This window comes from Euprymna scolopes, chromosome 15, assembly GCF_053919585.1.
Source record: "Euprymna scolopes isolate OS-2025 chromosome 15, ASM5391958v1, whole genome shotgun sequence".
NCBI classification, from domain to species: Eukaryota; Metazoa; Mollusca; class Cephalopoda; order Sepiida; family Sepiolidae; genus Euprymna; species Euprymna scolopes.
Window position 1 is genome coordinate 42,335,846 of NC_136496.1, and position 24,275 is coordinate 42,360,120.

The following is a 24,275-nucleotide window of genomic DNA, read 5'->3' on the forward strand; positions in this document are numbered from 1 at the left end:
GCAATACAAACCACATGTACTAGAGTCAGTTAATTTACTTTAATAAGCTTAAAACATGATATTATATAAATAGACAAACAAGTAATATTATTATACAAATGGACATGTAATGAATTCAGTTTATTTCTTTTCATTGAAAATGTCACAAATCGGGAATTTTTATGCATACAATAAAGACAGGTAATATAGAAATAAAAACACAGTTCGTGAATTCAGTTTAATCGCTGTTACGTCAATAAACGATATAAGAATATTATAAGAATAGAATGTACTTATGCAGCTACTATAATCGGAATTTTCCGGGCATTTTATGTAAAACGCCGAAATGTGCTGACATATTGAGTTAATGAAATTAGCAAAAGGAATAATTTGTATATAAATTTTCTTAATATATGAACAATTTTATAGTTTCAAAACATTGAATTATAACATAAAAAACTGCACAAATATGAAATTATCTTAATTTCTTGTAATAACACGATAAGAGTTAAAATCGCCAAGCAGTTAATTAAAAATCGTGTTGTATTCGCCAATTATTGTTTTCAAAAATGTCAAATGTATATCCATATGTATCTGTAAATACTGGGTAACGATCTGAACGCGACACTATACTATTACTTTTTTAAATTGTACAATTACAAATCTATTTTAATGAAGAATTGAGTTCTTCTTAAAACGGAAATTTTACAATTATTTATTGCACTATTGTATCATTTTAAATTATTAGTTCAATTTATTATTTCAGATTCATATATTTGATTCAATACTCAATTAAAGAAGGTTGTACTAGCTTTGTGTCTATGATATCATCCTCCCAGTCATCATATAGTTCTTTTTGTGGCTATAGTTTAGTAAATGTTTATTATTATTATTATTATTATTATTATTATTGTTATTGTTATTATTATTATTATTATTATTATTATTATTGTTGTTGTTGTTGTTATTATTATTATTATTATTATTATTATTATTATTATTATTATTATTATTATTATTTGGTTGTCATTGACAAAGTCTCAAAAAACTGGCAGATTGTAGACTTTTCAATATTCTGGGACAGGAATGTGAGAGAGAGAAAGAGAACAAGAAGTGAAGCAATTATGCTCCATTGGCCTTGGAGATAAGGCGTATACACGGAGTTAAAACACAAATAATTCCGGTTGTAGTTGGTACACTAGGAATAGTATCAAGTCGTCTGGAAGGATAATTGAAAAAACTACAAATCCCCGATGTTTTAGGTGGCCTTCAGACTGCTGCTATTGTAGGTACCACCAACATCCTTAGAAAACCCCTTGGTTTGGAGCCGGGATTGAGGGAAATCCTCTGGAAATGAATCCCATCCCTTTCCAGAGACACGTTGATAAAGGAAATCAAAATTATTATTATTATTATTATTATTATTATTATTATTATTATTATTATTATTTATAAATTATTGTGAAGCTATCCTCTCATACATTCCCTCTCCATGAAGTGTTAGTAATTCATGTGTTTTTTTTTTCGCTTATACAATATTTCAAGGCATTACCTTCTTCTTAGGAAGAGAGTAGTGTAGTGTAGGTTCTTCCATCATGAAACTATCCTCAAAAGATAATAAAAGCTAGTCAACCATAGTAAGCTTATATTTGCTAGACATACTAATGAATACACAAAAATATAATTAAAAACTTAATATAGACATGCTTAAATGTGTTTCAAACTTGATAACACTTATTTGTACAATGAAAGCAATTGCAATTCCATTGTTTGTTACTTTCAACCAACTTTTTCTTTTCTGTCATTAGGTTATCTCTTTGCTGACGCCTGTTATGATGTGTGGATGCCAAACTCTCGTGGTAACACCTATTCGCTAAAGCACAACACATATACAAGTGAAGACGAAGAATTTTGGAGGTTTAGGTGAGTAAAATAGCAATGTCCTTTCAACATTCTACATTCTGAGAGAAACAGCTCATTAATTAAATTTACTCGTCGCGTTGTCGCCTTGAGGTAAAAGTTGTATTAATCAAATATATGGCGCATCACTATCTGTGCACATAAACAATAAGTCGTTTCATTGGCTAGAGCATAAAAATACATAGACACATACAAACATATGCATAGCTATGTGATTAAGGATAAAAGATATAAAAATTATATATATATATACATATATATATATATATATATATACCCATTAATCAATTACGCAGCAGCTCACACAAGTCATGAAAGCTGCAGATCGTAAGTCCATGACTCAAGTTTCGGCCTCCTTTGTGCCTATTAGTTAAACATATATGTTCTCAAGATTTAAAACCAGGGTCATTTGTGTATGAGGCGAGTGCCCTTCCAGTTTAGTCACCAAGCTACATACAATTATGTATATGGACTAACACAGAAAGCATATATATATACATATATATATATATATATATATATATATATATATATATATGTATATATTACAATTCAAATGGACATGTGATGGATTCAGTTTATTTATTTTCATTGAAAATGTCACAAATTGTTTTGGGAGATCAGAGAGTTGGGCCCAGGATGGAATTAATAATGTGTGTGTGTGTGTGTGTGTGTGTGTGTGTGTGTGTGTGTGTGTGTGTGTGTGTGTACGGAAATAATCGACTAGACATTAATTGATACAGTCGATGTCAAGAAGAGTGTGAAAGCGAGTTCGTTAGGCTATGAATATCATATGGAACTGCTTTGGTAGCCAGTAGTAGCTTATTTTAAAACTAGTAGTTTAACGTGCATCATATGTGACAGTGAGTCTCTTCATTATATTAAGATGGAGAAACATGATAAAAAAAATAAAAATATATATAAAAATAAAACTTATGAAAATGAAAAATTATAAAAACAAAAATAAATATTCATTTATAAATAAAAACTAAATAAAAAATAGATAAAACTGCAAAGTAGAGCTGGTTCACATATGTGTAGGTTTTCGGTCTTTGTTACAACCTCAGAGTCAACATCTTGTTCAACTGATAAAATATTTAGTAGCTAGGAGAGTGTTTTTATGCTGGGTTTATTATGGCAATTTTAAAATTGGTTGGCGATTGGTTGAAGGTAGGGGTTCTATAACTTTGCTACGTGGCTTTTTGTTAAATATCTACTAAGTTAGTAAGCTATCTATGGGAACTGCCTTGTGATGGAGAAATGTTTAGAATTACTAACCCAACAGACAGTATTTAACATCCGTTGTTTAACAAAGGCATAAAACATTGCCTAATCGTTGATATCTCATTGTATAGTAATTTTATAGTGCTACACATAGAAAATAGCTCATGTTCTTACAAAGGACTTTAAGCGCTATGTTAATTCCGACAACACAACACACACATACACATATACATATGTATATATAGACATATGTGTGGATATAAGTGACCTGTATTGTGGCGGTATGTGTGCAGGACGCCATCACAAAAAATACTCTTTCAATTTTTGGTCCCCAGACTTGAAACTTGATATTTAGAAGATTGGAACGCGTGGAATAAATCCGATTTGGTTTTATCCGGTAACATTTGCTGCTACGAGGGCTAAATTAGAAATAATCTTTACTTGGAAGGTGTAAGTCGACTAAACGTGTATCTTCTTCGCATGTGCAAATATACATTTATACGATTAACTACGTTAATTTTTAAAAATTGATCTGCATATGCTCATATCTCAAATAACGCGGAAAAGCTATATGCCATATGGCACCAATTAATACTGAAGACAATAAAATAATCAATAGAGAATTGTCTCTATTATAATAAATACAGAAACTTCAAATTATTATAGCATATTTTACAACAGAACTACGCCGTGTAAGGTGGTATAAAAGTGGCATTGTCTGACTGGAAAACCATCTCTATCAAACTAACCTGTCCATTTTTGGTCTAGAGACTTAAATATATAAGGTATTCAAATCTGTGGAAAAAAATAGATTTCGTTTTTAATCGGAAATTTGCGCAAATATACATTTATAAGTTTCACTGCGGTGATTTGTCAAGTCTTATTGCTTACAGCTAGAAAGCAACAGGTTTTGGTCTCAATTTTGGCTAATGGTAGCCAAGCCATATTTTTAAACATTTTTTAAATCACTACTATATATTGGATACATTATAATAATCAATAAAGAATTGGTACTATAATAAATACAAACGAAATCTACATTAATCAAAATATACTTAAACGTACTTTACAACCGGATAACCCTGGGCGGTATGCTATACAAACACATACACATATACACACCAACACACACACACACACATACACACACACACACACACACACACATATATATATATAATTATGTTTTTACTTACAGACACTAGTGTTTCATGATTTCGCAATTATCATATATATATATATATATATGTATGTATATATATACATGATAATTGCATATATATATTGCAATTATCATATATATATATATATATATATATATAGAGAGAGAGAGAGTTACAGAGTATATTCAAAAATAAAACCAATCTGTTATACGAGATTTATATAGGAGTGCTCAATAATAAATGGAGCAAAATATACTTTTTTTTATCTATATAAACATTATTCATATTGCTACACAATCATGGTTATGTTTCGATTATTTCTTTACGAATAACTAAAGACATCCTCGGACGGTATTAGTTCTTTAAAAGTTCCTATCTGTAACACACACACACACACACACACACACACACACACACACACACATATATATATATATATATATATATATATATATATATATATATATATATATATAAATTCGACACAATCACAAAAAAAGGTGCGCCATCATTATACAAAATAGAACCAAGAAAGTGGAAGTAATAGCCAGCCAAACCTTTGTCATGAAGTTATCCTGCCATTGGTTTGTATTCTTTCTTACACATCAGTTGCCGCAAAAAGTCAATCAACAATTATAATTTTAATTTTTTATGTAATTTATTATATTTATATAGGCGATTTTCATATCTACTTTTTACATAAAAGTCTTACACGTTTTTCGCTGTGCATATAGCTTAGACTACCATCAAACAAACTATCATATAATGATATAGACAGCCATATATTAGTAGACGGAATAAAAAAAAAAGAAAATAATTTTTGCAAGGAAGTTAATACATTAATTACAAAAAAATATATCCGAGGAAATCTATCCCATAAGAGAAATATACTTAATTGAATGCGTTTTTGGAAGCATATATATATATATATATATATATATATATATATATATAGAGAGAGAGAGAGAGAGAGAGAGAGAGAGAGAGAGGGGGGAGGGAGAGGGGGGAGAGAGTTGCTCACAAAAGTTTACAATACACATTTGGAAACTATCAGTTTTTCTATGTCTAGGTTCCAAATGGTAATGAAACTTTTTATAAACATAGAAAATGTATTGAAATTAAGATACGGACAGTGGGAAAAATAAAATATAATAATTTAACACAACGTGAAAAGAAAACTCAGTAATTAGCAACGCAAAAGTTTACAACACATTTACAAAATAATATCTAGTATTTTGTAGCATGACCATTATTGTTGATTACAGCATGCAGATGTTTTTAGCAATCGTCTACGAACTTCTTACATATGTTTTGTGTTAATTTATTCCATTCTTCCACACAAATTCTTTACAATTCTCGCAGATTTGAAGGTTCTCTCTTATTGACCCGTAATTTCAATTTTCCCCATAAATCCTCTATATGGTGGAAGTTGGGAAATTGACTAGGTAATATCAAAACATTCATTTTATTTGAATTAAACCAATTTTGTATGAGGGTCGAAGTGTATTTTGGATCGTTATCATGTTGAAAGATCCAGGCTGATTTCAATTTGAGCAACTTCACACTTTCTTTAAGCCTTTTCTCAAAGATACTCCTATAAAGTCATCCATTCATGTTTCCTTTTATTATTTCCACTTTTCCTATACCTCCTGCACTGAAACAACTCCAGATCATGATGGATCCTCCTCCAAATTTTACTGTTGGAATGATGTTTTTTGACTGGTATTCTCCAAACTTTCGATGTATTTGGAGTGCCAAACAATCAATTCTGGTCTCATCTGACCAAAGCACGTTATGCCAAAACTCTAGAGGCTTGCTTGCATAATCATTTTCAAAATCAAGCCCAGCACGGAGATGCTTTGGCTTAAGAAGGGGAGTTTTCTTTGCTAATCTAGAGAAGATATCTTTAACGTGAAAGGTTCTATTGATTGTGTCCTTGCTAACTTTTATTTCACTGTTTTCTAAGTCCTTCTGCAGCTCCCCAAGATTAATTCTAGGCGAATTCATAACCTTCCTTGTTAATAACCTTTCAGCATGTTTGGTTATTTGTCGAGGACGTCTTGACCTGGCCAAAGGAAGCGTTGATTTGTGAGATTTTTAGTGCCGAATTATTATGCCAACATAATTCAATGGAACCCATCAACTGTTTGGATATTGTTCTATATCGCAATCCACTTTGATGAAAACTTACAATTCGTTTTCTGAGCTCTTGGCTTATATGCCTTTTCTTTCCCATGATGTGGTCGCTTACAATACGGTTATTAGATAAAGAATGACGCAATACTTTTACTATTTATTTACTTCGATGTCTATTTGTTGTGGGGCTCAGTTGAGTCCACAAGAACGACACGGAAAAACACGTAGTAGGTGGTTTACAAGTGTATTAAGGAAAGACACAACGATATAGAGAAAGATAAAGAGAATAGTAGTCGTTGCAGGTATCAGTAAGATCTGGCTCCCTGAGGTACGATATCCGTTGAAATCTCTCTCCACCGTACCAGCTTTAGAAGCTGATTATATAGGATCTGGACGAGTCCATTATGGCGTGAGATTCGGTCTCACAACACTATTACATATTCCTGGACATTCTAGAAGCTTCTAATCATTTTACCATGATAAACCGTCATAAAATTATTGAGAAATCTAATTAATTTGATATGTGTTGTAAGCTTTTACGTTGCTAATTATTGAGTTTTCTCTTCGAGTTGTGTTAAATTGTTTTTCCCCCACTGTTTCTATCTTAGTTTCAATACATAAAATAAAAAAGTGCTCAGCCGAAGTAGCTTCAGTTCTCTCCAAACTCTACAACAAATGCCTTAATGAATCTTGCTTTCCGGGCTGTTGGAAAACTGCCTCTGTGGTACCAGTATTCAAGAACACTGGCGAAAGAACTAACCCATTAAATTACCGCCCTATTAGCCTCCTACCACTTTTTGCCAAAATATTTGAGACCTTAATTAACCATGCTCTAGTCCAGCACCATACAGATGCTAAACTTCTGACCGACCAACAATATGGATTTAGACAAGCCCGTTCAACAGCAGACATCCTCACTATAATCTTTGAACGCATATAACATTCACTGAACAAAGCGGGAGAGGGCAGAGCGGTAGCTCTAGATATATCTAAGGCCTTTGACAGCGTATGGCATGAGGGTCTCCTCAGGAAGATTAGATCATACGGTATCACTGGTAGAATACTTAACATAATTAAATCCTTCTTAAATAAGAGAAAAATCCTGGTTGTCCTCGACGGTCGTACATCTAAACAATATGATATAAATACGGGAGTGCCCCAGGGATCTATCCTTGGACCTCTACTGTTCCTGATATTCATAAATGACCTCCCCGACAAAATTGCCTCTGAGATGGGTATATATGCTGATGACACCACACTCTATAGCAGGCACGACAGGAAAACAAATGAACATATATCTAAAGTAATGGCAGAAACACAAGAGGATGACCTTCAATCAGTAGTGGAATGGGGACAAAAATGGATGGTCACGTTCAATGCCGCCAAGACTAAACTGGTTTCATTCAATAATTACAAGAAACCTTCTCTATCATCTATAGCAATGGCCAACGACTCTTTATCTGAGAGTGCGTCTTTCAAGCTCCTTGGCTTAACGTTCACAGGAAACATGAGTTGGACCAATTACATCGAGGGCATTGCCAGGGCCGCTGCAAGGAAAGTGGGCTCTCTCTACCGTGCTAGAAAACTACTAACACCCGAAAGTATCCTGTACCTCTATAAGGCCACCATTCGCCCATGTATGGAATATTGCTGTCATATTTGGGCTGGTGCATCGGCTACTAGTCTCTCGCTCCTTGACAGGGTTCAAAAGAGAGTCGCACATCTGATAGGCCCAAAACTGGCATCTAAGCTTCAGCCTCTGTCCCATCGACGAAACGTTGCATCCCTCTGCCTGTTCTACAAGTATTTTAATGGTGAATGCTCTGATAAACTGCAAGCACTTGTGCCCCCAAGACGTGAACACCCTCGACAGACCCGACAAGCTGCAAAATCCCACCCCCACACTGTAGAGATCCCTAGATGTAAAAGATCTTTCTACTCCGGTAGTTTCTTCCCCAGAACCGCTAGACTTTGGAATTCCATTCCAGGTCACTGCTTCCCCAAGTGTACTGACATGCAGAAGTTCAAGTGCAACGTGAACAAACATCTTGCTGCCCAAATCCCTACATAGTACCCCAGTAGTTTTTTCCCCTGATAGTAGCCCCCTACACCAAAGTGGCAATGTGCCTTGTTTGGGGTGAAAATGTAATAATAAAAAAATACATTTTCTATGTTTATAAAAAAGTTTCATTGCCATTTGGAAGCTAGAAAAACAAAAACTGACAGTTTAAAAAGTGTATTATAAACCTTTGTGGGGTATTATATATATATATATATATATATATATATATAGAGAGAGAGAGAGAGAGAGAGAGAGAGAGAGAGAGAGAGAGAGGTCAGTGTTATGTAGCATATGTGAAACATTGCTTATAATTTTCAAATATTCAACCAGATTCGAAAAATACCTAATAATTTCCCTCACTTTAGGTTTCGAAAGAAACTCAATTGTATATACTTTCAGATGACATGGTTATAAAAGTTATTTTACATTAAGAAATCTCAAGTTACATTATAATCATGACTTTTGAGAAAATTTTACGAAGAGAAATATTCTTTCATGAATAAAATGTAATGTTTCTAAAACATTCTATAGAATCATTGGAAGGAAGATGAAATTCCAAATTTGTCTTTTAAAGGAAGATGAAACCTTCAACGAAAGCAATGGATTATTAATCAGTATTTTGTCTGTCAGTATGATAAAAAACAATTCGAATAATTATTATAAAAAACAGGTCAGTCCTTAGTTTAAAGATATCTGTTTAATTGTGGTATATTTTTCTTGTTTATTGAAATTATTGAAAAATATACCAGTAATTATGTGTATGCATTTATTGAGAAACTATTAACTGTTCGTGGAAAGAGTGTTTAAATTATCTAGATAAGCATTTTTATTCGGTCACATAAATACATAACGTATGAACTCAAAATTGCAAAACTTTGAATTAAGATTTTCCTTGTGTTTTGTGATGGAACACTATACTGTTTTCTATATGTTGTATTTTTATATGTACGTAAGTAATCAAGATATTTTGTAAAAACGCCTTGATTAAAATATATTATTGTAGATTATTATTGCATTCGCTCAAAATTTATGCAGAAAAAAACATTAAAGAATTACATTAGAAATAAAAAAAAACATTGAACAGTTATTTGATATGTAGATGATGCAGAAGTATCAAACCTTAGAAAGCACAAATTTTAGAATTGCACCAAAACAAACTAGAAATAAAGTAGAGATATGGAAGCCCGGTTGGGTTTCTAAGGATCTCAGAGGTATTTTTGTGGTTGTAATTTGATTAAAATTAATTATTCCAAATCAGTAATACTTGCGAATACCCTTTTATTATTTTTAATGTTGGGGGACGGGTCTCCTTCCTGTTTCGATTGCGCGGAGACTTCGGTAGAAAGTACTAGTCAATAATCCGTTCTTGACAATCAGCTCGACAGGTGCGGGGCCAGGTGCGAACTGATGTACGCCACCTGAATATTTCCTATGGCGGCCAACCCATTCATGCGATGCCACCAGGTTTTTCAGTAGGGGAAAGTTTATCGATTCTTGCCTGAGGCGTCCCTACCGAAGAATGCTGATGGGGAGGCCACTGAAAATTTTGCTAGGCTAGAGTGTCCCTCCTTTAGGAGCGCTGGCCGGATATCTCAACTTTCTGACTTTATATCACAGCTTGCTGAGGTAGGCTGCAAGCCAATATACACTATAATGGTAAATCTTATGAATATGAGAATTGTTCTCGTTAAATAGTGAGAGATATTTATTACCACGCGACGCAATGAGTTCTCTAGCATCATAACCATTCCACGAAGGATTAATATAAATATACTTACTAAAGGTTAAAGGGAGATGAGGTTCTATTATCAGTTGAAGTATTTTATATTTGTTGATTATAATTTAGCGATTGCTTTAGTTAACGGTATATTTTAATCAAAAACACGTTTTGACTAGTCTATTCGTTAGTCAACAGATACGCAAAACTAAACTAACTATTAAAGTTTGAGAATATTCAAAATAGAATGTTATCAAAATCCTTTAGTCAGAAAGTGATTTCTTAAGTACCTGAGTAGAATTTAATATTATTTTCCCAAACCATTAAGACTATATTAGGTTGACAAGAAAGTTCTTGCGGTTTTTAACTTTTCAATTCAGGTAAACATAACCCAGCTCAAACAAATATTTATCAATCAAAATAAGCACCATGAGAATCAACACACTTTGCCAACGCAAAACAAGTGTATTCATACCAGTAACGTCAAAATCTTGCGTTCTGGTGGCGATGAAGTCGTTGAAGGCATTTTTGATATCGCTTATGTTTTGGAAGCAGTTCACACGCAAAAAATTAGTCGAGATGTTTGGAAAAGTGGTAGTTGGTGGGTGAGATGTCTGGAAAGTATGGCGCATTAGGCAGAGTTTTTAAACCCAATTCTTTCAATTTCTGCAGGGTAAGTTTCGCAACGTGCAGTCGGGCATTGTCGTAAAGGAGAATTGAGTCTTTTCTGTTGACTAATGCTGGGTGTTGTTGTCGAAGTTTTTAATGCATTTCATCTATTTCTTTATAGTACCTCTCAGTCGTAACAGTTTCGCCTACATTCAAAAAACTGTAATGGATGAGACTGGTCGTAGACCACCAAACAGTCATCATGACTTTTCGGTGCAACTCTGGCTTCAGGAAGTGTCGTGGAGATTCGTCGGCGTCTTACCAGTGAGCTAATCGTGATTGTTTCGTAAAAGAAGGGAAGATGCACCCATTTATTATCTCTCTCAAATGGTTGGAAATACTCGTATATGTTACGTCTTATTCAGAAGCAAATTCTCGAACATTTTGCGTGGATTGGCTTCGACTAATGCTCTCAATTGATTGTTGCCAACATCTGATGACCGACCACTACACTCATTATTTTCTGTTCGCCGCCACGAAATTTCTTAAATCACCATCGTGTTTTGCGTTCAGTTGTCCTCCCTGGGCCAAAAGTTTTGTTGATATTGCGTCTGTTTCAGCAACTTTTCGGCCTATCTTGAATTGAAATTAAAAAAAAAAAATGTGCGAATTTGCTTTTTTCCATCGTGTATTAAACGTTGTGAAAAGACAACATAATTGCTTTAAAACGAGTGTAATTTAAACGATTAGATAGAGCGAGAAACTCTCTTTAATACAATAATATATAAAGTAAAGGTATTATAACGAAAACTTATTTGAAAATACATCATTTGAAATCAAAATTTTAAATTCCGCAAGATATTTCTCGTCAACTTAATATTATTAAACTTATGCCCCATGCATGTAGAACAGCGACCACATCTGGACTGATGCAATTCGCACTCGACTCCAACTCTAAGACATGATTTAAAACGAGTTTCAGGTCTTATAGGCTCCGCACTATCGGCTTAGCTCGAAGCTCTGCCCCATTATCGCAATTTTTATTACATGTGCATATTTTACAAGTATAGTAATGAAATTTGTTCTGATGAATGCATAGAACTTGTATCCCCTGTATGGAATACACCCGCTTAATCTGAGTAACACGGCAAGCAGCAAGATTCCATTCCTTCACTGTTGATATCCCTAGATGATGTAAAGCTTTCTACTCTAATTATTTCTTTTCTCGGACTTAAATACCTTGGAATTACCTCCCAGTTTTCTTTCTTCCCTGATTGTACTAACTTGAAAAAGTTCAAATGAACAGACATCTCACTACTCAACTCCACACACACTCCTTTTAATCACTATCTCAAATAGTATCGTCTTAACCTTCAAGTGGCAACATGCCTTGTGTAGATTGAAAGTGAGTAAAGAAGAAATGTTTATTCTAGTAATATTAGTGAGACATTTAGAAAATAGCGGCATAATTCTATTCGGTTATTCGTATTTCTGCTGTATAATGATATTTTTACTAACCCGCTCTTCTAAACGGACCTCATTCACTTATCTTTTGATAAAAATGGAAAGAGGAATTTAATCGTTTTGTGTTTTGGTTTATATGTCTTTCAATATATTTCATCCTCTATCGCAAAGTCAACTATTGCACTTTGTGACCGATGCAAAGCCGTTAATGAAACATCCTATAATAAAGGGATAACAAAAAAAAGCACTAAAAAGCACGGAGCTAATAATAAATATCGTAAATCTAATTATTGATCTCCGGTTTGTTTAATCTTTGCCGTCGACCTTGGCGCAACTTCTATTAGAATCAGTTATTGATTAATCTATATTTCGTTGGTTTAAAAGAAATCATCGTTCCTTTCCATTTCAAACCATTAACGCATAAGAATTATTATGAATCCTTTACATGACGAGTTCCGCTGTACTGATTCGATAGAATAACGTCGTGTTAACTCTGCCATGACTCACGATAGCAAACAAAAAGAAGAGTGAAGATAAAGTAAAAAAAAAACGAGGAGAAAATATTTGTGTAAGTGACGAAAATGTTTTATTTTCGTACTTTTGGATCAAAGTTCAACAGAGAAACATAAAGCTGTTATTTTAGCAACTGGAAATGTCATCAGAGTAGTTTGTTCGAAAGTAACAGTGAAAACAACTGTAGTTCATACAACTTCTAGTTAGAACGAGTGAAGCATGCATGCCCCCCGTGAGCGCACAGTGAACGAGGTATAAAAAGAATGACTAAGTTCAGCATTATCCCCCCCACCACCATTTAGCCCCAAAAGTCCCCAGGGGACGTCAAATCCTGGTGAAAATGAACAAACGGTGCAGTTTTAGGCCTTAACATGTGTAAATGTGAGTTCTGCACCATGCAAAAAAAGAAATGACTAAGTCCATCATTTGCCCCCCCCCTCATTTAGCCCCCAAAGTTCCCCAAGGCCTTAACATATTTAAATTTGAGTTCAGCACCATGCAAACCTACTAAATAGACATACACAGAAAACTTTGGACAAATATGGTAAAATATACCAAAAAATGGAGTGCTTTTATTAGCCCTAAAAGAGCCTCAAGATTTATCGCGAAGTATAGACAAACAAAATTATATAGAAATCAGTTAGTTATAACATTTCAGAAAGTTTTATAAAAATCCAAGGAATCAGTTTTTTTTAACAATTTTAGTCATTTTAACCCGAAAAGCCACTGGGGGGGGCAACCGGAATTTTCCCGTTAAAATCCGTATATGTTTACTCATATCATGTTAATGTTTGTGTAAAATTTCCAAAAATTCGAAAGCGTAGTTATTGAGAAAAGTGCGGACGAACGAAGAACGGACGAATGGGCAAGGGTGAATCTACAGGTCCACCCTCCTTTTTTCGGTAGACTAATAAATGGTAAACGTGAAAACGGCTGTAATCATCTTTAGTTAAGATTTTAAATGATGAAACTTTAAAATGATGATAATCCCATATATATAGTAGTTTGAATAATTGTAGCCAAGTTAGGAAGATATCTGTTATGTTATATTCATAGGATGCCATCCTCCCATGCATTGTCTTCTCCGAACGAACGGAAATCGGCTTATTGTATTCTATATAAGGCGTTCCTACCGGGCAATGTCGACGGGTTTTACAGGCAATTTTTAAAAGTAATTTATTACTGGCTATGAGTGTTCTTGTGATCTCTAAAAATGGCCATAGCTTTCAATAAGTCCATCCGTGTGTCACATCTGGATCGGCAAGCAAATAAATAACAATTTCTACTACGAGTAAAATTTTCTATTATTATTTTTTATGGCTAAGAACATCTTACCGCGCCTTTCCTTACTTAAACTGAAGAATGATTAACTTTTGCCTTCCACTTGAGGCGATCTTTTCGGGGAATGCCAAGAGGTCTGTTCAGGCAAATTTTATAGATAATTGTTATCGGACACGAACACTCTTTTCAGACATTCAGAAATAGTCACCCCCATGATATAGCTACACATTTTATCATACCCTGACTTATTGGGGAGTCAAATATAGAAGTGGCTATTAGTTTACGGCCTATAAACTGATGCGCTTTTATCAGAGAACGCCGATGAGTTCAACCAATAATTTTAGAGGTTATTGTAAATAGCGAAACAGGCTGAAATTTTTAGAATATTTATTAATGATATTTAATAGTTCTTGATAAAATTTCACAAAATCAGTTGTACCTGAATTTTCCCTAAGGTCTTCCATCTTCTCGTCTCTCTCTCTCTCTCTCTCTCTCTCTCTCTCTCTCTCTTTGCATACATTATATAAAACTAAATATAGCCCCCTTTACTAACCCTTATGCTTGGCAGCTCTATTTGAAAATTCATAATGATTAGTTAATTAGTTTAAGATTGTATTTGCTAGGTAGTGATATATAAACATATACACATACTTAACTTAATATCGGCGTCATATTGATATACTTACAACTTAACATGGCGAGTAATGCATTGTATTCATTTATGATCATGATTACTGACATTTATTGCTTATTTCTTTTTAACAGCTTTGATGAAATGGCCGAGTATGATCTTCCTGTCACCCTAGAATACATTTTGAAAGAAACATCCCAGGAATCATTGTATTATATTGGCCACTCACAGGGGGCTACTATTGCGTTCATGGCCTTTTCAGAAAACAAGGAACTCGCCAAGAAGGTAATGTACTTTTACGTAGACTGATAATTATGCAAATTACAAATTACAAATGTAATTACGATGTATTAAAATAAGACTTATCGTAATTGCAATTAGTTTCATTTATTGTTTTTCGCAAGTTTCAAACATTAGTAGTTGGTTTAACGAAACCGACTGAGTTTACAAATAAACTCTGTCATTAGACGACAAATATAATTTTATAAAATAACTAACGCTACTGATATAATCCAAACATTATCAGATCATAACAGTAAAATTATGGCCGAGGGATATGTTTTATTATAATAAAGACTGCGGCTAGACATTAGATGCAAAAGAAGGTACTGTCAAATATTTTGTGAAAAATTCGTAGATGTGAGTTAATCAATAGAACAATTTGTACTATTATACGATAAATCATGAAAATAATTACGTCCCAAATTTTAATTTTGGATTAATATTTAGTATTTTTCAGTAATGATAGCAATTTGTAGTGTCAAGGTATTATTTGCAAGAACTAGAATGTAATACTATGATATATAAAAAAGAACTAACAACCGATGAAAAAAAAAAACTCGATAATCAAAGAAATTAACAAATGAAAGTTTTCGCTCAAAATTCTAAGAATTTTAAAAGGAATCAAGAAAATATGTCAAATAGAGTTAAACCAAGGAAAAACTTTTCAGGTTGAATTTAGAGATTTAACAAAGAAACATATATCGAGGAGAAATAATATGACACCAAAATGTGTCAATTGCGTTCATATTTGAAACCAATGAGCTCCTATGGCCGCTGATGAAACAAAAATAAAATGAACACATTTTAACGAAAAAAAAAAAGACAAGAAGGTTGCAGTTGGCAAAAATATATGTGAAAATTGGTTTCAGTAAATTAACAATCACCATCGATATGCTTAATGAATAGGTTTGAGGATGGGTTTGCAAGCAACATGACTCAAGACAATCTTTTTAACGCTAACAGCGGTGGGGATCATGATATGGGCTGCGATTATTGGAATCAGCTTGTGGGTTCATTTAAAGTGAAAAGTGAGAATAAAATATTCAAAAGTTTTTTATGATTTTCGAGGGAAATATTTCTTTGAATGGCTTAAAACCCAGTATTTTGCCAAGCTTTATGCTTTATGTAAGGCAACGCCGCAAGTTATTTATCAAATTCTACTAAATCCTGGTTGAAAGGGATTTGATAAAGGACAAATCTTCAAAAAACTGTGATTTAAACCTCATAAACAACGTCTATAACATATTAAAGAGATATATTTATTCTAATGGAAGGCAAATGAATAGTAAGGGTGATATCTTGGAGGCAGTTAGAGTTCTTGCAAACACCTTACCAGTCACTAAATTGTAAATCTAATATCAAATGTTGACAATAGGATGCTAAGAGTTATTCAAAAGAAAGGAGTATTTGTACAATAAATTTAAGGGAGTTATTATCTTTGTTAATATATATATCTTTTTTGAAGATAATATCTTTTGTGTTTTCTTTACGAAATTAACAAATTTATTCTGAAATATTTTCGTGTTATGTTTTGACATTAGTTTTACAGTGTATCATAATATAAACGTATACAACATAAATAGTTGCAAATAAATATGTTCTCACTAAAAAGTACGGCAATAAGTTAGGCTCAGTGCACTAACTACATTTATCCAGTTGATCAAAAAAGCGAGCAATACTTTTTATTCTTGCTGCTTAATCAACGTACGAAAATTAAGTGTTGTGTCTGCACAAATAATTAACAAGAACACGAAAGTAAAGGTATACAATAATATATTAGGAAAAAAAGTTATATACATATTTACATGTCTTCAGATATACTTCAGTTGGAGATATTCCGGCAGGTGGCATGTCTTACTGGAGGCAGCATAGGCGTCTTGCCTATTTGGCGGTCGTTGCTGGACTCTTCCGGTATTGGTGATTTAAACTTATATATATCTCATTCACTCGCCTATGTTAATTAGTGGTTGTCTCCACAACATTAAGATATACTCGAACAGTATTAACGAGAAACTAAAAAGAAAATGTATTTCAACTCATGTTTCCCCTCCGTCTTCAGATCAAAGTGTAGTATCTCTTCTTCAGATGCTACACAAAAATTTCTTGTTATCTGTCAGTGGAGGAGAAGCAGTCCTTCACGACTACGACAATTTTTATTTTTGTTCCTTTTTCTCCATATAAAAAAACGACCCTGGTATCTAATTCTGTTCCGTGATGATGTATTGTAAATAGGTACTCTAAGGTCTGCTATCATATAATGTTGTAGCACCTGTTCGTGCTCCATCTATTGTTTACAGACTGCTTACAATAAATGGTGCATCAAAAATATTGACAAACCAATCGTATAAATATATGTATATATAAATATATATGTATATAAATATATTTATATATTTATATTAATGAAATTGTCTTTATGCGTGTCCGTGTATGTACGTTCCCTGACTAAACTATTCTGTCAATTTTCTGTCTACATATGCACATAAAGTTATGAACAGGGCCCGAGCAAAGACGAACTGAACTGCGTGAATATATATGTTCGTTTTCAGCAAACGTTTATAGTGGCTGAGATGCCATAAAATGCAAGTAATGAAACAAACTTAATAAAAGAAATCCTAATTCATATCCATTTATTGCGTTTTAACCTTGTGCCATACGTGGAAGTTCATAACCTTGCATAGTGTTTTCTGATTTTTTACTCGCATTCTAGTGATCTAGTCAGGCTGGAGAAACGTTTTTGTATACTGCCAAATAAAAGGAAAATTTTAAACGAAGCATTTGAATCAGGAGTGAAAGTATTTCCACTGTTTAAATGCATTGAGATTTGAAAAATATAACGGTCTTGGAAATCAATCAAAACGCAGATATTTTTTCTAACTTAACAAACATATTTATTTTGTATGTAAATATTCTCATTATGGTTGGTATCTAAAACCGTTATATTTTTCATAACATTTGAAAACAGAGGCGGTTTTATTCTTCTGGATCGTTTGTTCCAAATAACTTGCGAGTTAAGGTGGTGGGGGGAACACAGATAGAAAAGGTGATCGACAATTACGGTTTAATCATAGCTCATTATGACATTCTGTTCAAACGTTTACACTTCCAATTAAACTCATCACTTCTCTCATTCACTCTATCCTTGAAGAATATGACGTCAAATCTCTTTTTATAAATTCTCACCATTGTGTCGAACTAACATCGTTCACGACTGAACTTAAAATGTTATTTCAACTGAAAAAATTCAATATTATTGGATCTAATCAACCAATATTAACTTCAAGAATTTAATCAGAAAATTCCCTTTTTACAGATATAAGTTAGTAACTACATAACAGTTAAATGTTTTCTGAGGTTAAAGCCACAAGTTTCGATTAAATTTACTAACAGAGAGAAATAGAGACGTTTGAGAGAAGTAATTAAGATGAAAGAAATCTTAGTCAGCCAAATGTAACATTATTCTGTCTCTTCTGTCCAGCGTTCGAATGTCTCGATTTCAATAATGACATGTTTATAATGTAGACTATAACGGACATTTTATTTTATGCGGTCTATTGTAAAGGACAGTCATAGACGCCAAGTCGAGTGATCTCGGACATCAACGACCATCGTGTATATTTCTTTGTAGAAACAGAATTCTTGGCGGCAACAAAAGAATAAAGTAGAAAAAAAACGTAGCAATCAAAGAAAATAAGAAAATATAAAAGTAAGAAAGGAAGACGACAATAAAATAAAGAATAAATTATTTTGTTTTATAATTATTTTCTTCCTGGTTTGATATTTTTAAAAGCATATAGAGAGAAAGAGTCAATTGCGATCGACGTTAGCTATAGGGATTGTATAGTGCCATGAAATTTTACCAGGCTTTAAAAGAGATGAATATTCAATAGATGATGTTATCCAATTTCCGACTTCTGGCTTACTTATTGATCGGATGGATCTCACGACATTTAAATAAACAGGATTTATGACATTTTTAAAGGTTTACAACGAAAACAAAGATATGTACGTATGACACGAGATGATGCAGATAAAGCAACAATTAAAAATCTATATACAAAGCTACAAAGCTATGTTTAATTCACTACAATAATCTCTTAATCCCAATTTCTCTTATGTAGTAACACTTACAATCAACTGCCGAACTGTGGGGATGTCATACTCCTAGTTTATTATAACTATGCGAGTGCAAAGAAAGTTAAAATAAAAAAAATTAAACAAAATGAAATAATCAAGAATAATATCAATTTAAAATTATTACTTCAATTTTATTAATATAAATAATTTATTTTGCATTTTCATTTCTAGTAAGCAAAATATTAGACCCCAAAATAATATTATTCTCGTTAGATACGGCAATAATTTTCTTTCTTTATTTCACATTTTAGCGATATGTGAACGCTCTTAATTCACCGTAGGACGGATATGACGTCATATCCTTAGGATATAAAAAAATGTTATACCGTTTATCCAGTAAAATAATGAGAAAAGATTACATAATAAATAGGACATAATAGAATAATATAATATTTAATATTTTAATTCTATTCAAAATATATAAATATTCAACTTTTTAAATAGTGATCATATGTTAACAGGTCAAATAAAATACTTTTTCACTTCGTGCAATATTGTTCATGATATTGTGTAACATATAAACTTTCATTTAGCAGAGGAATAAAATATATCTATCTTATTTTCAATCTCTGATTCCTAAAGAACAAACGAATCTATTAATTATAGACTAGAAGAAAGAAATCGAGATAAATAGATAGGCATTGTGGTGATTGTCGTTATTTGCAGAGATCCTGAACTAGCGAGATGGAGATGTAAACTAGCTGTGAATTAGAGTAATGATATAATAACTCTCTCTCTCTCTCTCTCTCTCTCTCTCTCTCTCTCTTTGTTGATATGTTTATTTTGTAACTATATATATATATATATATATATATATATATATATATATATATACACGTTTTATTTTTATTACCGTATCTTTCTGTTAAGTTACATTATTGTTTCAGCTACTCGGCCGTTTTTTTTTTTTGGTTGTCTGTAGCTTCCTCAGACTTTTACAGAAAAAAAAAGCTACAGACGGCCAAATAAAACGGCCGGGTAGCTGAAACAATAATGTAACTTAACAGAAAGATACGGTAATAAAAAATAAAACGCATATTTGCTCTACAACAGTATTGAGCACTTTTTTTCAGTTTTTATTAATTACCATTTCCACTAAATATATATATAGAGAGAGAAAGTGAGAGAGAGATTTATAGTCATCCACATACGTACTGTTTCGTTGTATCACAACTCATCAGTGCGGCTAGACTAGAACCTCTGCCAAGCCGAGAGTTGAACCAGGAAACATCGTGTTGACAGTCGGCAATTCTACCTATCGACCCATGGGGACGGCGCCCGTAAATAACCTCCACAAATGTCCATTTTAAACAAACATATGTCCACCACTTTTATAGTGCTCAAATTCTTTGCTTACAAACAAACAGCAAATAGCAAGAAAAACAAACAAGCAAGGATACCAGACGTTGCCCGGGATCGAATGATGATATACGAATATTCATACTCCCATATTTTTATTATCATCGAAATCTGTTAACTCGCTCATTTTTCAAGCAAAACGATTTATTGTCTGTTCTAGTAGGGGGCCGATCATGGTGCACTGGAAGGAATCTTCACTTGACATCCCGCAGTGACTTAGTCTACAACATATTGTAGGCTACATTGCACTGTAGAGAACCTACTGTTGATTTTATAAAATTATTTTTACGGCTTGAATTAAAATTTAAAACGAAAAAGTCAAGTATCCTGTTTTAATTGAGCTCGAAACAGAAAATTGATTTCGAACGCGCCTATGTCATATCAAAAATACGACTGTTGCTCTTATATGTCTGGCCTTTCTGCTTGTGAGGTGATGATAACTTGAATAAGTTTAAGGGGAAAAGTCAAATAGCATGATTCAAGTGTGCTTTAAACAGAAACATTTATTTCGAACGGGCCCCTGTTATATAAAATAGCCTACTGTTGATTGTATATATTGATCCTTTCTGTTTGTGTTGTTATAAAACTTCTCAAATGCACGAGTGGTGTTATGCTGTATTTGGTCAAACTGTCCATTCCTTCTTTCATGGATATTTTTAGATTATCGTCGAAAACATTCCGATACAAACCCTATCTGAGAACACTGCCAGATACATAAAGTATGTTTCAAATTTCATAAAAATCTGCCCAGCCGTTATGAAATCTACAGGGGACGAACGCACACGCACACACACACACATACACACAAATTTCATTTTATATAATATATGTATGTATGTGTGTATGTATGTATGTATGTATGTATGTAAGTGTATTTAAAAATGAACAATATATATTTTATTTATATATTTGCGAACATTATCCTCATCTTCATAGTTGATGCTGTTTCACCGGCCAATTCATCCTCGTCCTGCCGCGATTAATCACCTGAATAAGGCCAGAGGATAACAGTCCACAAATAAGTACACAAATTGCTTATCTCGAAGGATTCCAATAAAAAATAATATATATAATATTCATTTAATCAGAAAAATCTGGGCAGATGGAAAAATGGAAATCGCTAATGTTTTCCTTAAGGATTTATCGTCTGACACTATGAAAGGAAACGCCAGAATAATAAATTAATAACTAAGAAAATCAGATGAGAAATAGGGAAATAACATATTTTCAAGTAAATGAAATTATTAGAAAAAGAAGGGGAGAAACCCTCAAAATTATGGAAAATTTGGATCGTGTAATATCACCTACTGATATTTAAGAACTTTCAGTCTACATAGAATTATCAATAAGTAACACTTCGAGAATATTGAAATTATAGTCTGTCCTGGTACTGTATAAAACGGAAAAGGTACTCGTTGAAATACTGGTCTGAGAAAATAGTTGTATAAACGAGGTTATTACTGATGTTAGATTTATATCTGAAAATACTCGAATATTCTTCAAACTTTGTTAAAATAAATCGTGTGCTTACATGGTCAGCTCCGTGCAAACAATAATTTATAAACTATAGAATTCTTTTGAATGGCAAGCACATTTATCATGCTGGCATTTTCTCTTAGAAGGTAAGACGATGAACGCCCCAAGGAATAGTTTTCCATTTTGTTTTATTTTTACATCCGCCCTTTTTCAAGTGATTGGCGATTCCAATATTATTTGTCATATTTCGATACACTTACTGATTCTATTTAAATTTCTGATTCCGGTACGATTACTAATTTTATTTCGATTCTTTCTAAATCGCTAAATGTTTAGCAATCGATTTGTTACATGTTTAGCAGGAGTGGGAAAATCATCATAAATACCTGTGTGATATGTGTACATATTTTGGAAAACGTCAAAATAGACTTGTGTGATGATTTATAGAGTTAGTTCTACAGATAATTTACAATCTATGCATATTTATCTTTTTCTTATAAGTATAAGCAATGGAAAGTTAAGTTTTAAGCAAGGACAAATTGAAGTAGTATAAATCGTTTTGGCATCGGAAAATAAGCATAACATTTTCTGATACCAATACTGAATCCCCAAAACATCACGACTTTTCTAATTCCCGATTCCGATTAATCGTCCCAAATATAAGAATTAGAAATGAAAAAGGTTTTGTATATTTTTGTTTTATTGTTTTTTTCGTATATTTATATGTTTTGCAATAACAATCGCAGATACAAAACAGTAAACGTGCACTTACTGTTTGACATAACCAGGGTGGTTGAAGTCTTTAATATTTTGAGAATACAATGTCTTTTTCCAAAATGAAACAGACCAAAAATGTCGTTAAAATGGAATACATCGTACAGCGGGACCGGAAGTGTGATTAGTTGAGCTGTCAAGTAGAAATATTGTTACGCATAAGACCGACTTACGTATTATTAATACCGTCAATTTTCAATTTTTATTTGCTTTTTCTTTGTGTATTTGTTAACTTATAATTTCATTTAATTTTAGCAAAAAAGAAATCCGCTATTATTTTAATTCGGGCAGACAGTAAGTAGTAACGGCACTCGTTAAATCCATCAAGTGTCATTATGCAGAGTTTGATACTAAATTTATTTTGATGTTTCTATTGCCTGCGCGTTGCTGTTAAATCTGATGACGGAATGTTTTTATTAAATTCCATTTTATTTATTTTTATTCAAAATGTTTTGTTTATTCATTTTTTTATTCCTCCCCATACAATCCACGCATTATTATTTACTAAAACAATCCGCAGATTATTATGCACCTACGTTAGTAATTTTTGTGCCCTTTCTTGCACTTACTAAGTAGTAAAATATACTAACGCACTTTATCAAAATCAGCCTCACACGTGATGTTATTAAATATGTCATAGTCTGATAATCTTTCATAAAGTTCGAATAAATCCGCAAACATCCTCCATGTAACTGAATGTTACCAAGATGTCAACTAATGCGTAATGTCTATCACTACTAACAAAATTTTATTCAACAAATTGATTTTCTTTAACAACATTTTATAAAGAAATGGAAATAACTTCCAATTTACAGTTAACAAATAAGGATACAGAGTTACAAATAGCTAAATCCAATTAGAATAGAGGAGATATGATATCATAATAGTTAAATAAGAAAGAAAAGTTCGACAAAATTGTAAGTTTTGCCGTTTTAGCAGATGACATGATAAAAATCAAGGAGCCACAAATGAGAAGGAAACCTACGGAACTCGCCAGACAACTACAAGGAATATAGAACATTAAGAAAGGCAATATTGCATTAATCATCACAGGATAACTAGGAATTATCGTGAAAAAAAGGGAGGGATTGGAATAAGAGGGGACGCTTAGAAGACGTACAGCAATAACAAACGTTCAAACCAGCACACATGGACTACTAACACTAGCAATAACAAATAGAACACACAGAATCAAGAAAACTGAAACCGCAAAATACTATGCACCTTCTTCTAAAAATGCTTACGTCTACATCGGATGGCGCTACCGAACGAAAAAGTTGTGAAGAGTCCGGAAGGGCCAAGTATGGAGAATACCAGCCAGGCGTCCACTGAAAGAGTGGGGACAGAACTGGAGCCTTGGAGAGCCTTTTTGCAATACCAATGATCGATGCTATCGAGAAATCAATGATAAGCGGCTATTACGATAACCCGGAGTTACCTGGTTATCTATAGAGAAAGAGACGACTTGAAATCAGGAGAGACTTGTTGTCATTCAGACTTTAGAAAATACCGCAAAGTATTGCAAATGAGCATTCGCTGGTTATATTC

The 24,275-nt window shown here is 33.0% G+C and overlaps 1 protein-coding gene across 1 annotated transcript in view; it reads left to right on the top strand.

Moving 5' to 3' along the window:
• The window catches only part of LOC145294234 (lipase member M-like), an 83,294-nt gene that overhangs the window by 12,176 nt on the left and 46,843 nt on the right, over positions 1 to 24,275 (top strand). Inside the window, exons 3-4 of the mRNA XM_080141340.1 lie at positions 1,788 to 1,902; positions 14,834 to 14,984. Coding sequence (XP_079997466.1) covers positions 1,788 to 1,902; positions 14,834 to 14,984 — 266 coding nt within the window. The remainder of the gene's footprint in view (positions 1 to 1,787; positions 1,903 to 14,833; positions 14,985 to 24,275) is intronic.